This window comes from Cydia pomonella, chromosome 18 (assembly GCF_033807575.1).
Source record: "Cydia pomonella isolate Wapato2018A chromosome 18, ilCydPomo1, whole genome shotgun sequence".
Lineage (NCBI taxonomy): Eukaryota > Metazoa > Arthropoda > Insecta > Lepidoptera > Tortricidae > Cydia > Cydia pomonella.
In genome coordinates this window covers 6,760,480-6,775,657 of record NC_084720.1, presented here as the reverse complement: position 1 = coordinate 6,775,657, position 15,178 = coordinate 6,760,480, and the positions used below count along the sequence as shown (strand labels likewise).

The window sequence follows — 15,178 nt, the reverse complement described above, 5'->3', positions numbered from 1 at the left end:
TGCAAGTTGAAAGATAGTGAAAACACCGATCTCTAAAAGTATTATATACATGAAACATAGGTACGCTCATATAGTGTACTTTTGGGTCCGAATCCAAGACGTAGCCGATTCTTCATCCCTGATTAGGCAAGCCAGAGTCACATATTAGAGAGTTGTCTGTGGGACAAACCGTATTAGAATCCATTCAAGTTCCATCCACAGGCTATGAAACAACAACCAATTCAGCGTACTGAGAGACCCGAAGAAGATAATCAAACAAACCGGCTCGCCCCATTCAGATGACTTGAGTTAAAGATCGCTTACCCAATCGGTGTACTGCTTAGTCCGAGCCATAAAGTGGTCCATCCAGCCTCCTAGCCCCTTGCAAGTAGCCGGCGCGAGTGCGCGCCACACATTAGGCAACTGTCCATTGAACAGGCTGTAGGACACATTGTCCAGCACAGCGTCCATGCCGATCTCGCCTGCCAAAGCCTTGCGAAGAAGTGTCAGTGTTGTGCGCATGCGGCTAATCAGGCGGTTGAATCTGGAAAACATGGTTAAGCATTAGGGAGGCTTTTTTTCGGTGATGGTAATGACTTCCAGAGGTTCGGATCGGATCCACAGTGCCTTGTATAGATGTGATGTTAACAAAAATCATAAAGGTTTTAAGGAAGTTTCCATTTGGAATTTTTCCAATAGAACTTATAAAATAAAAGCTCCATTTTTCTATCTGAGAGGTTTCGAAATTTGTGATGAAACTAATGAAATAGAAGGACCAGGCTGAAGAAAACAGCTATAGAACAGGAGTTTAGGAATTTTGCAATTGCTGTGTGCTACAGCGTTTTTAAAATCTTACATCAACACCTAATAACATAAATAATACTCGTCAGCGTTTTTCTAATACAATAATACTCGTAATTATGTAGATGAGTAAGAAAAAAAATCACAGATACAGTACCTAAACTGACCATCCTACAGTAAACCTTATTCCAACGAGATACAGGCTACGAAAGAATCGCTGTTATATCCCATTGGCCACTAGGAGCATAAAATAGTGAGCAGAGCAATATTGCCGTAAATCATGCCGTAGCATGATATAGTACCGTTCCAGTTCTTGCAGCAGCACAACACCAGTCGGCGTCAGGTTCATTTCGAAAGCCTTGCGCACGCGCCACACTTCGTACAGCGGCGGCAGTTTGCCGAGGACGTCCACGGCGATGTTGTCGATGAAGTCCTCTCGCGACATGGCTCCGCCGCCTTCGCCTGCACCACAGATTACGAGCTTAGAATCATGTATTTATTTTGAGTTCTGTATAGGGATTTAGAGAATGCTCCCGGGACTGAATGTGTATGGAAAACCCGGGAATTGCGGGACCGAGTTTGAAAACTAGTTCCAGGAGCACACCCGGGTACCTATTGCATGCGTAGGTATATTAGGTACTGGTTCTATCAAACGTATAGTTCATCTGGAAAGAACATCTGGGCACGCATACTCATTGTGACGAGGCGTCTTCACATTGGATGCGGATGTATACATCGCTTCGGTGTGTGAGCGCGTCATCATAATATTCATTCGTCTCGGTCACACCAGAACAATGTGGCGTGGATCCAACCGCCAACAATGTGATTTGCGTATGTAAAGGTATCTTCGAGTATCACCACTAGTTCGTGGTAAGAAACGCCTATGGAAAAACCTTTCACCCCTTACTTTATTCTTATAGGTATTTGTAGAAAAAGTATTTGATTAATATTATTATTAACTGTTTACCATAATAAAATCTTGCAACTCACCTGCAGTTCCGTCTAGCAAAGCAACAAAAAACATTCCAAACGTTCATCGTCAGTTTTACTCATATATAATACTTGATGGTTAGATCGACAATCATTATTAATGAACGACGCAGAAAAATCCAATTATTAGCAATTACATGCAAAAAGCTAAGTATCATTGTTATTGATTTACACTTATGTACTTAGTACCTAGTGGCTTAGTAATTAGTGGCCGAGGTAAGTACTTACTTTTTAGAACCAATGCTGTTAGTAGAGCGCAGCATGGAATATATTGTGCAAAATTAAATAGTGATATATTGAATAGATGAGGTGACCTACTTATATGCCTAATACAACATACTTACTATAACATACGTTTTAATATCGAAAACATAAAATACCTATACAGGCTGTTTATTTAGTCACCTGCAATAATTTACAAGGTGAATATATACAGCTGTGTGCAATATAATAGCAGGTAACTTAGAGGAAAACTATAACTTTAGATCAATAATATTGGATCTTTGCAGGTGACTAAATAAACAGCCTGTATAATGAGAAGAACTGATTTTTTTGTATTCCGCATACTGAATAGTTGGGAAACATCTCGGAAAAGTTTACAGGAATTAAATTCCAAAGGTCCATTTTGAAAAAGTTTTAATTTTTCCAATTCTTATCTAATCTAACATCAATGCGGAGAAGACCGTCTACAAGCTCTTTCGTCGCTTTTAACGCCTGCGTTTTTACACATACTCCACTTAGAGAAGGTCGACAGAGCAGAAAGAGTGAAGCTTTTCTTTTCTGTGTCTGAGCGATGTACTATACAAATACGAGAGTTGCCCTATGACGGCCCCAGCAATACATTTTATATGCCGGCTTTCCCCACATTAACCTTAAACTTAAATAATTTAATTTTTTTTAAAGTCACGTTTACTGACTTGTTTTTGGCTGTAGTTCTATGAGGTGCCCCCACATCTCGCGCACGGCTTGGCTGAAGTAGCCGATCTCCGCGTTGGGGTGCAGCCCGAACACCTCCGGCGAGTTCACCAGCGGCAGCGTGTCGATGAACACTGAAAGCAGAATTTTTATTTAGTGTACATAATACACACGAATTAAAAATATTGTATTCGCTGAGTGCGAAGTTGGTGGTGGGGGTAATACAAGCGACGCTAACTCAGGACGTGGTGAAAATAAGAATTTTCATGGGACGATATCTTCATACTATTTGGCAGCTGCTAACTGTCGAATAAGCAATGTGGTCTCACACCTACTAGGGCGGCGCCATAGTCATGCACGGAGCGAATAACAGACTGTGATAACGACGAGACTACAAGGTCGCTTAGGTTGAGCGTTCTCAGTCAAGATTTTTGTAGGAAACGAAAGGACTGTTCGTAGAAACGAAGTGAACTTATCCACGCCCCGACGGATCCCGTGAGCAAGCTGCACATATGAACTTATATGTTTTAAAACAAAAGGTTAACGATATGGTGGTAGATACATAGTTATAAGAGTCACTGTAGAATAAAACCAGGGCAGGGCCGGCACGTGACCTTCCTCCCATTGTTTACAACAATTCTTCTACACAAACTGTTACTCACAGATGTATTCCTGTCGCTTGCAATCGAGCGGTATGACGTATTCGAATGTCGAGTCCAAGTGGAAGGGCTGGAACTTGTCAAACCGGGACTCTTCCAAGTAAGTCTTCAAGCGCCGATCGAAGTAGTCTACTACACAAATATTCCTCTCTCACTCACAGATGTATTCCTCTCGCTCGCAATCAGGCGGTATGACGTAGTCGAACGTTGAGTCCTTGTAGAAGTGGAAGGGCTGGAACTTGTCAAACAAGAAATCGCCCATGTACTCGTCCATATAGGTCTTCACTACTCGCCGGTCGAAATCGTCGATCACCCGCCCGCCGTACATCACCTGTGATACAGATTTTAAAACGCATTAATTGTGTATCATCAGATCATCACTCTTGGCGATAGTTGAGCCATTTAGGGTCCTCGCTAAATTGTTCAATACTTACACTATGGAGTGTTAAATTTAGCTAGAATCCTAAGTGGCATAACAATCACGGAGTGTGACTGTACCTTTATAGAGCACTAGACAACATCCTATGAATTTTAAATTCGGCACCCTTGTACTTATTAATATTATTTTGACGACCGGTTTGGCCTAGTGGGTAGTGACCCTGCCTACGAAGCTGATGGTTCCGGGTTCAAATCCTGGTAAGGGCATTTATTCGTGTGATGAGCATTGATATTTGTTCCTGAGTCATGGGTGTTTTCTATGTATTTAAGTATTTATATATTATATATATCGTTGTCTAAGCACCCTCAATACAAGCCTTATTGAGCTTACTGTGGGACTTAGTCAATTTGTGTAATAATGTCCTATAATATTTATTTATTTATTTATTATTTAGGTCTTAAATCTCAACTAAATACGGAACGCTAACCAGACAACTTACAAAAACTAATTAGCAAGATTGCAATCCACTATCGAGCATATTTTTTCGATCTAACTTTTATAGAGGTTGATTAGATTTATTTTCTTTCTTTCTATAGTTAAATGACAATAAAGGTACCCAAGGCAGCGACATCTCTTAATGTCGTTAAATTAACTACTTATCTACTTCCGCATTCCCTGTTTAACATGTTCCTTTAGTTTGAAACTTACCTCTCCGAATAAGTACTTCAGAGTGGACCACGGGGTAGGCCCCTTCGCTGCATAGCATCGGTCGAGGTAGCAATTCAAAATTTGCATGCACACGGCAAAGTCAGATTCGCCGAAATCGTATGAGATGTTCCATCCGATTTTGTCGTATTTTCGTCGTTCCTGCCAAGAGAGGAAGTTTATATTAGATATTTACATAAAATAAAAAGTTGATCATTTACCTCTTAAAGAATAAATTAGATATAAACTCGTTTAACCTTATTTGTATAGTTATATCGCGTTTTTTGGAAGGGATTCCACGGAAGACCAGCGACAAGGTATGCAAAAGGTAGCTTGACCTCAAGCTGAGTGGAAACCTTTTCAGTGACGTTTTAACCCGTTTTATGACATGTTATTGTTAATTTTTTGTTGTTCAAGCGTCCTCAATACATTTTATTCTATTCTATTCTATCATGTTGACAACGCAAAAGCCCAAAACCAGGGATCGGAAACCGGTATTTTTTGTATGGGAACGAAAACGGTATTTTTTCGTTCTTTGTTAATTACTTCATTTCTAATTAGGCAATCTAATAATACGAAGTCGTTATCTGAAAACACAACTGAGTCCTACATTTAGAGTATAAAATAAACCGAAATATATGGTTATTTCGATATTTTTGCAAAAAACCGGTTCCGATCCCTGCCCAAAACTACTTTACATATAAGGCTTGCATTTATGTACTAAGAATATTCATTCATATATAAATAACTAAAAATGTAAACGTTTGAAATAAACTCCTTTCGACAATAAGAAAAAAATTGGAAAATAGTTCCCAGAAAATTAAAATTGCAAGCACTGCTTAGCAAAACTTACTTTGCTAACACCAAAACGAAAAAAAGCAGGTTCCACCGAGATTTGAACTCGGATCGCTGGATTCAAAGTCCAGAGTGCTAACCATTACACCATGGAACCGGTTGAAGTAGGCGACGAAATTGAGTATTGCATACTTTGACCATTTGTTTAAACAATTATATCACTTATCAGCAACAATTGTTTTAGTCAAAATTTTTAATGAATAGACATTAATATAAGGCAGATGTTTAAATATGTACAATGTTTTTCCATTAAAACTCAGCAAATTGATATCTGAACATCGGTGTCGATACGAATAATAAGATCGTAATGCCAAACTTTAATAAATCAAGGCCGCATACTTAAGTAAATACCGTACACGACGAGAGAGATAAATCGAGATGTAAAATTTAAGAAAATTAAACTTAAAGTAGAATTACATAACGTTCAAATTTCTTAAAAAAATTCTCTCGTGTAATCAACTTCTTCCCGCCGTGTACGGATAGGTATAAATATGTTAATCATTAGATTAATCAAGAATGTTACGAATAGTCACGGTATACTTACAATCTTTGGTTACGGAGGTTTTTAGAGGCTAGGTTTTTAATATAATATTCTTAGCTTTATAGGGGAGACGTGGCATGAAGGAGTCCGGTTTTGAAAGAGGCACATGCATTATTTTGGTAGTTTCGGAATACATTTTGTAATTAGTTGGTTTTCTTTGTACTTCTAAGTATAAGTGATATTCCGTCACCTACAAATATTTGATTTATACAAATATTACTTTGAAATTAACGAAATAATGCATAAGGCTCTTTTAAAACCTGGCTCCTTCATGCCACTTCTCTTCTTAATAGTGTCTACTAGAAAAAAAAAAGTTCATGGCACTAACATTTTTAAAAAATAAATATGTAAACCTAATAACTTAACCTAACCCATCATCATAAATTTATCATGTCCAATTTAACAAAATAACTACAAGACGTTTAACCATATAGTTAAACGTTGCGCTTAATAACATAGCTGGTTGTTCTTCAGCCATTTTATTATATGCCAGCGTTATATAAACGCTCTAAGCGTCTAATTACCAGGCTAATTTACCCAATTGGCTACGACAGAACAAACAGCAATAAATACCAAGACATCCAATTGTGGGCACCTGAACCACGGCGTGGAAGAAAGCCAGCACGTAGACGAGCTTCTTAAAGGCGGGGTGCGTGCACTCCTCGAGGGCGTGCGCACGCATCTTGAAGTACGTGTTGCGCAGGTTCAGCTTCAGTCCGTTGGGCGGTTCCGTCACCACTGTCAAACACATACGAGTTAACAGTATAGAAGATTTGGATTATATCGTTTGCTTGGCATTAAATACATTAACTACCGAAGCGATGGAACAAACGCGTGTAGTGTTTGCGTCGTGCTTAGCATGCGTCGCAGACGTCGCAGTGAACTTTCACCATAATTCAAATTTATCAGAAGATAAAGACGAGGCACCTCAGTATCACCTCACCTATATTTGTATATTTCATTTTGATTGTATAAATCACGCGTCAAAACCATAGCATAGACTTGAAAATTTCCCAAAAACTTCAATAACAATACTAACGTAAATATTTGCAAAACGATTTTTGCATGTCACTGAAATTTCTGAAGAAGCAGCTATTTAAACATCAGTTTAAATGGCGCATGTTTTTCTCAGACTTAGCTTTTGAACGAAAAATTACGAATAATTTTCCGTAAACTTCAATAAAAACACTTATGTAAATAATTTCAAAGCGATAAGTTTTTCTACTTTCTCAAAAGTCTAGACGACAAATATAAGTTTAACTAGGTACAACAAACATATTGTTTCCCTTCTAAAATTGGTTTTACACATCAATAACAATAGTTACGAAGCTGTTAGGCTTTTAAAATAAACAAAAAAATGGTCTCACTTTTGAAAGTATCTCTGATGTAGGTACTTAAGATTGCGTCATATGGTTGTTCAAACAGATGTTTACATTACACAGTCATAGATTATATGATACCGCCTTGAAATATTTTTTGTCTGATGTTTATTTTGCCAAAATTTTAAATCATCTAGTGGGTTTTCCAAATTTTCATATAGATCAAATCTAACCTAGCCTAATAATGGCTTTTACAGGATGCTTTAAATTCAAAATGACAGAAAGATTGATGTCTTTTTTTAGAAACATGTTCGATCAGTTTTATTTCTAGTTCCCGCAGGTACCAAGTAACAAGAATACTAGTAGGCAGCAGTTTTGGGGTTGTTCCAGCCTTTATTATTTCCTTTGAGCGACTTCTACAAGATGCCGATAGGGAAAGAGGGCGCTGGTTCCGTGGTGAGCCACAGCTTGGACTACGGGTGCGGCTTATCCGTCATCTCCAGTTGTCGAAGGAAGGGCACCAGTAGGGGGTTTTTCTGGAGTGCTTTGAGCGACCTCTACACGATGTCGATAGAGAAGGTGGACGGGGATCCGTTGTGAGCCAAAGCCTGTACTCCGGGTGGAGCTTCTCCATCATCCAGTTCTCGGAGGAAGGACACCAGTAGTGTGGCAGTTCTGGATTGCTTTTACCTTTGAGCGACCTCTGCAGGATGCCGATAGGGAAGGTGGGCGTGGGATCCGTGGTGAGCCACAGCCTGTACTCCGGGTGGGGCTTCTCCATCATCTCCAGTTGTTTCTCCAGTTCTCGCAAGAAGGACACCAGTAAATGGCAGTTCTGGAGTATTAGCCATTGCCCGTGGGAGATCGCGCCTTCTAGCAAAGCGAGGGCAGCCTGGGAAAAAGGTACAATATACCTACACAGTTTTATAAAATTTTATTTCTTATGTTAGTCCTTCAATCCTTCATGTTACCGGGGCATCTACATGTCCTAAAGAGAAAAAACTAGACATTTTTTTCAGGCACTAATACTTAAAGAGGCTAGAAGACAATACAAGTCAAGAACTTACCCCTTCCTGACCTTGACCAAGTGATAAATACTTGAATTTGCCTCCACCGAACCCACATCGATCGGCCAGCTTCATTAAATCTGCAGTTGGGTCGGACCCGGGACTCAGAATGAACACGACCGGCGTAAACGGACTGGTTTGCTCAAAAATTACGTCGAAGCTGAAAAAAGTGGTATAAAATACACACTGAGTACATATCATATGCTATAGAAAAAGTGACCAAGCCTGAAAAAACACAAATTGTATGGTACAAAATATTTTTTTATTAGTTAGCAGATTTCTCTTAGTACTTTAGACCAGTCATACTGATATACATGTCCATAGACAAAATATAGTTTAAAATATTCACTCTTGGCTTGAAGAGACGTTTATTATTTTGTCAGCATAAGGTACGTAAGTACGTATACGTAGCTTAGATCTTAGGATATTTTTAAAACAGTCCTATCATGTCCCATATTAGAGGCCGGCAATACACTTGCAACGTCTCTGGTCTTCGAGGGGTCCATGGCTGAGGGTAATTGCTTACCGAATTGAGGGTAATAGATTAGGCAATTTGTCTATTCTTGCCTAAGCACTTTTGTACAAAAACTTAAACGCCGAGTCGGAGTCGCTGCCATATCGCCCTGTAATTTGTATTCTAATATTCAAACCTGATGACGGGCGGGGTGATGTACTCCTCGCCCATGGTCACAGTGATGTAGTCAGTGACCGCGCGGTAGATGCGGTCTACGCGGAAGCAACGCAGCAGCATCAAGAGTTCGAAGGGCTTGAGAATGTCTCGGTATCCATTGGGGATGGTCGCAGTTTCTGGCGTGTCGCTGTCAAACCACTGAAACAAACAAGTTGCTTCATCAGCTATAACAATTATAAAAACTCGTAAATGGAAAAGACATATTCTTGTTCAAACTCTATTCCGACTTTTATGTTAGTTGAGGAATAGAGATACTGGATGTAAATTGAAAATGCATTAGGTACCTCTTGCCATTGTTCAATCCCACGAGATATGTGGTCGGGAAGACTAGCAAACGCATCCGGAAAATCGTTGCTCAGCTTAATTATGTCTTGCCAACCCTGAAAATAAGCGCAAGATACTTGATCATCTACCGACTATTTAAACCCAAGAAGATACTACAACTATTTAAAACCTTTAGTCCTTTAAAAAAAATTATTCCCTTTACAAAATTCCAGACAGGTAGACATACACACTTTCGCATTTATTATATTAGTACAAATTATATTGCAAATTGAGTTTATCGATATTGAAACTCCCTGTAATTTAATTTTGCTCCCAAAAAGTCGATTTCTGGTAATATGTATAGGTACTTACTGCGTTAGGTAGCCAGGTAGTAGGGTTGGCTCTGGCAGCCTTCTCTAAGGACACGTTGCCCTTGATGAAGAAGTCCAGCTCCGCTTGACTAACGTTATCCTCGCTCTGTTCCACCTTTATGTCCATTTGGAAAGAGAACAGCAGCTTGTGCCGTTCAAAGATACCTTGAAAGTGAAAGTATCATATTGGATTGACTAATGTTTCGTTTTAGCTTTATATGGACGGATAAAACATTGAAGATGATAAGATCTATCCGAAAATGCTTACAATATTATTTTTGTACAGTTAGCATCAATAGATAGTGCTTATTTATATGGTAATACAAGTGTGTCACAAAATATTTGGTCATTTTGGCCGTCACTATCGATTTGATGCTGACAGTGACCATATTATAAACCCACCAGTACAACCGTAGTCGTAGACGTTCTTTGTGTGCATATCGTTGATGTTTCGGAGACGTCGATTCAGGATCACATTGGGCATGGCCTTGCGCAGAGAGAACGCAAACACCTGGATCATAAAGGATTTACTGAGATTTTTTTTCAATTTTTCCTTTAATATAAAATTTTTAGTATCCCTCGCAGACGTATCCCAGCAAACATTTTTGGTGAAAATAACGATAAAATCACCTATTATAGGTCGCAAATCTGACAGTGACCAAAATGAGTTACCTCGAATCGACGTGGAATCCACCTGGATTTCACCAAAGTGGGGAAAAAAAGCACGTGCCGGCTACGTCGATTCCACGTAATTTTAGTAATTGTGACCTAATGGTTACTACATAGGTAATGTTTGCGACGTGGATTGGACGTCGCCACGACGTGTAATGTGGTTGCAATGTACAAAATTAGTAAGACTTACTATTTTTCAACATGATTTCAACGTGTTTTTTACCATTTAATTACCAAGAAAGGTTATTTTTTTATGAGATAGCATGAAGAGAAAGAGACAAATATATTACGAGAGTATTTTCTTTCCGCTCACAATCAAAATGTCTAACGAAAAATCAATCTTAAGTTTTGTAACGAGAATGGCGGCCATTACTTGGCGTAAAATAATTATCTAGGTCGATTACGCAGGAATTATACGATGAAATCTTGTGCGCTGAAAATTTTCTCGTGCAGTATGTTAGGTTTTTATTTAAAACTACTGATGGGCTTTCGAAATACTTAAGTATTAATTTTTTTTAAGCTCATAAGTAGTATGTATTGCTTGTAATTGGGGATCGTAAATTTGTGTTCGGAGTTTGTAAATATATTAAATTGACTCAATTTTTTTTTTCGTATAAATGAAATTAAAAGTGCTGTTAGATTTTATTGTTCTAGGTATTACAACATACCAAAATTTTGCAATTTGCAATAACAAGACCTAATTATAACAAAACAAAATGTCGGCTCGACTAAAAAGTTAAGTTTACCTAAAAATACGACGTACTGGTATTTAAGGAAATTTTACGTAATATATACTCAATTCTTCGACCTAATGGTGCAGAGTTACCGTTTAAGGTCGAAGCGACCGCCATCACAACGTCGCTTTGACCGCGTACCGCGAGGCGAGCGCAATCGTATTCAGTATTTGTTTGACATCGCGGGCGTAGGCGGTGTGCTTACGACATAGACATATATATTACTTCGTAAAGACTGGCCTTACGAGCACTACGAATGGGGCTAATACATAGGTGTCAAAATCGCATTTAGTTACACCCCTGCACTCAGTCGTCTGGCGAATTGCGCAGTGGAAACGCGTCACGTATAGCCATTCCCAATTAAAAAAAAGCGGCCAAGTGCGAGTCGGACTCGCCCATGAAGGGTTCCGTACCATTTATGACGTATTAAAAAAAACTACTTACCAGATCTCGTTCAAAACAATTTTCGGTGGAAGTTTGCATGGTATTGTATATCATATTTTTTTTTTAGATTTTTCATTCTGTTATTTTAGAAGTTACAGGGGGGGGGGGGGGACACAATTTTTTTCACTTTGGAAGTGTCTCTCGCGCAAACTATTCAGCTTAGAAAAAAATGATATTAGAAATCTCAATATCATATTTAAAGACCTATCCATAGATACCCCACACGTATGGGTTAGATGAAAAAAGTTTTTTTGAGTTTCAGTTCTAAGTATGGGGAACCCCCAAAATTTATTGTTTTTTTTCTATTTTTGTATAAACATCCTAATGCGGTTTATAGAATACATCTACTTACCAAGTTTGAACAGTATAGCTTTTATAGTTTCGGAAAAAAGTGGCGGTGACATAATCGGACAGACGGACGGACATGACGAATCTATAAGGGTTCCGTTGTTTGCCATTTGGCTACGGAACCCTAAAAATGCCTAATTGTCTTGTGAAATTCTGTAAAAACTATAACAGGTAAATCATATCAAATTTTGTTTCATATTGACCTTGCGCGGCGCGAGACGCGATGCGGCGGTACACAGACACATATTAAAGTAGACTGCACTCTCGCCTCCAAAAATCGAGCCTAGCGAGATAGTTCGAGGGAGACTTCTACTATTACCATATTTATTAAAATAAATGTCATTTTTATTGGTTAGGTAGGTTAGGCTAGTTTATTGACTCACGAATAGTCCTTCTAAATGTTGACATTTAGTGAAAATCAAGCTTCTTTGGTTATGAAGTATTTTGTATGTAATTAAAACATAATGTATTTATCAATCACATTTTAATATGTTTAAATTTCCACTTATCCCTACTCAATATTCTTAAGTGAAGTTAATAAATAAATAATTAATTTCAGACCAAGTTGATCCATAGCTTGTTAGTCGCAGAGTATCGTAATACTTAACTATCCATGTTAGTTGAACAATACAAAAAACAAAAATAAAATAATAGAAAAAACTTAAACTAAATATATTACACGATATAATAATATGATATCAATTGACAGGGGCAAGCTAGGCAAACTATCTCTGAAGTAGAGACTTGTCCCTGCTAATTACCTCTTCAACCCAGAAGCGAATGAGAGGAGAGTCGAGGCGCTCCGCCAACGCCCTTAGAAGGTCGTAATAAACTAGCACGGTAAAATCTATAATAATAACATTTATATTAATAAAAATAGCAGCATGGCTTGTTTAGCTGTGGGTGGCAACGAACATTTATTCAGTTGTCACTTCATCGTCGCCCTAAAGAAAAAGGGACTAAAGCACCAATTACATCCACACTTCCCGATAACGGGCCCGAAATCAGTCCCGATTTCGGGCCTGATAATCGTTTTCTGTTTCACGGAATATTAGCACATCGTTAACGATATTTGAAATGTAAACAATACTTTGTCTCTAACTGTCTAAAATGTTCAATGTTTGATATTCTTGCACAGGAACCATTTTTTTACATTTCAAATATTGTAAACGATGTGCTGATATTTGGTGAAATGGAAAAATATTCTTTCTCCTCCCGGAAATTGATAAAGTGTGGATATAATTGGCACTTAAGGTCTCCCTAGACTCCCTCGAGCCATTTTTCTAGGCACGTTTTTTGGAGGCGAGAGTGCAGTCTACTTTCGCGTATGTCTATGGCCTATTGTATCTTTGCTGTGACCATCGGCCACGTAGTTTACTCAGTATACAACAGATGACGCTGTGTTTTGCTTAACGAGACTTTTCGGTCGGAATTGTTTGCATGGCCTTATCTTTACTTTTTTAGATCTATGGCTTACGATCAGAAGTGCCAAGGGTAAATATTACGCACACAGGTTCCCCAATTGGAAAGTTATATGTGAAAATTAAGATTTTGAAACTTTTACGAGTCATTAGTGATAATTATTTTAACTGATTGTATGCTTAGTTTAAAACATATCTGCGTACTTAACGCATCTACGCAATATAGTTACCAAAACATTTATTTCTAATTGACTCTAATTTGGTTTTAGGTATTTATTGTTGCAAAAATGATATATAAGATAGTGGCCACCCATTACTGAAAGGGAATGGAAATAACGCTTTGCCCTTAGGCGTGGGAGGCGTTAAAAAAAAGAGACATACCGTCTACGTTGAAAATCAACTCAATACTTGATATAGTACTTAAATCCATATCTAACAAAGTTTTTTGTAAACAATAGCTTATCTTACCTTGATACCAAAACTTGCCTTGGCCCATAGGCTCTATAAAAAGACATCGTCAGTTTTCAGAAGTGCTCGTCCATCTTTTGGCAATTTAAATCCGTGTTCAGTCAGTAAAACTAACAAGTCGTTTAGAGATGACTTGGTGTCTGCAGGTGAGAGCAGTCTTCATTTCTAATGAACTCATCTCCAGAGTCTTAATTTTCCGATTCTTTGTTTGCACCGATTTCACTTCCATCTGTCATCTCATCTATATTATCAGATATTTTATTTCCTAATTCATTATAATACGAATGCATATAATCAAGATCTTTGCCTGTGTGTGTTATTGAAACGGTATCAGTATCAGTAGATTGACACAAAGTTGGATATCCATCAAAACTGGATTTAGAAGGTAATTCACACTTTTGTTCTTCTTTTAATATTTCACTTTGAATTTTCATATTAGCCTTACACTTACTATAGTAACTGCTGGAATGTCTATATTTTTTTTGTCTTTGGCCATTGTAAATCCAACACTACTTTTGATTTAAAAACGAAATAACTATTGGGTAAACGCGTCCTATTTTACCGAGAAATGACTTATTTGTGACTAAAACAAACTTGACCTGAAGTCGCCTCGCAAACTTCAACTTATTAGTTATTTTTTAGGGTTAATTTGACTATTAGGTTATCTTAATGAAACCTTATGGTATTTTTAGTACCTTACAAGTGTTTATAACTTTATAGTCTCAATTTGGTATCTATGGAAGGTAATATTTACTACGAAATTGGTAGCAAAAGCTACTTAAATCATCGACCTAAAGGTCCCCAGTATAAGAAAAAATTACATCGCATATACACCTAATATGCACCTAGAAGTAATAATTAACTATTTGTCGAGTTTCGAAGTTAATTTTACCTTATATTTTGCTCATTCTCAACCTTTAAGTTTCTGACCTTATGGTGTTTTGATTAAGGGAAATTTACGTTTTAATGGCTCTATATTTTTACCCGGAAGTATAAATGTACGATATGTGAATTTATGTGGTGCGTATGATGTAATTTTTACCTAAATTAGTAATATATTCTAGAACCTGGGAAAAAGCACTTAGAATGTTTGCTGGGATCTGCTTGATAAAAAATTGGTTTATGTATGTTATACCTAAGTCTGAAATAGAAACAGTACTCACTTCAAGATAAGACGATAGCGAGTACTGATACATGCTGTTGACTCCTGCCATGTCAGAAAGCACGAAGAATAATATAGAGCCGCGTTTGGCCACAGGTCGATAACCATCACGGAACTTCTCGATGTCTTTCGTTGTGGCTTCTGCAAGAGTTAATTTCTCCATCACCTGGAAAATATTAGTGCAGATACAGACTTTGTTTATGGTTGGAAAGTAGCTTGGAAGATAGTTTTCCTAGCACCTTTCCAGTACAAAGAGAATTTAAAAGAGGTCACGCGCCACAGGCGCCACTTTTTGAAATATAACAAATTTAACACATATCAGTGAAAGAATAAGGATCAAAGTCAAATGGCGTTCTAAAGTTTCTATCATGTGTCTAAAGATGGCAGTAAATT

The 15,178-nt window shown here is 37.9% G+C and overlaps 1 protein-coding gene and 1 non-coding gene across 2 annotated transcripts in view; both read right to left on the bottom strand.

The window, feature by feature from the left end:
- Nucleotides 1-15,178, bottom strand: part of LOC133527985 (dynein axonemal heavy chain 10) — an 80,417-nt gene that overhangs the window by 1,862 nt on the left and 63,377 nt on the right. Inside the window, exons 81-93 of the mRNA XM_061865219.1 lie at nt 14,787-14,951; nt 9,939-10,047; nt 9,538-9,701; nt 9,186-9,281; nt 8,861-9,039; nt 8,211-8,370; nt 7,834-8,035; nt 6,420-6,562; nt 4,432-4,590; nt 3,504-3,675; nt 2,688-2,819; nt 1,083-1,242; nt 304-523 (exon numbers count right to left, since the gene is read on the bottom strand). Coding sequence (XP_061721203.1) covers nt 304-523; nt 1,083-1,242; nt 2,688-2,819; nt 3,504-3,675; nt 4,432-4,590; nt 6,420-6,562; nt 7,834-8,035; nt 8,211-8,370; nt 8,861-9,039; nt 9,186-9,281; nt 9,538-9,701; nt 9,939-10,047; nt 14,787-14,951 — 2,061 coding nt within the window. The remainder of the gene's footprint in view (nt 1-303; nt 524-1,082; nt 1,243-2,687; nt 2,820-3,503; nt 3,676-4,431; nt 4,591-6,419; nt 6,563-7,833; nt 8,036-8,210; nt 8,371-8,860; nt 9,040-9,185; nt 9,282-9,537; nt 9,702-9,938; nt 10,048-14,786; nt 14,952-15,178) is intronic.
- Trnaq-uug (transfer RNA glutamine (anticodon UUG)) lies at nt 5,309-5,380 on the bottom strand. Its single transcript has one exon. It is a non-coding gene; the product is annotated as a tRNA-Gln (tRNA).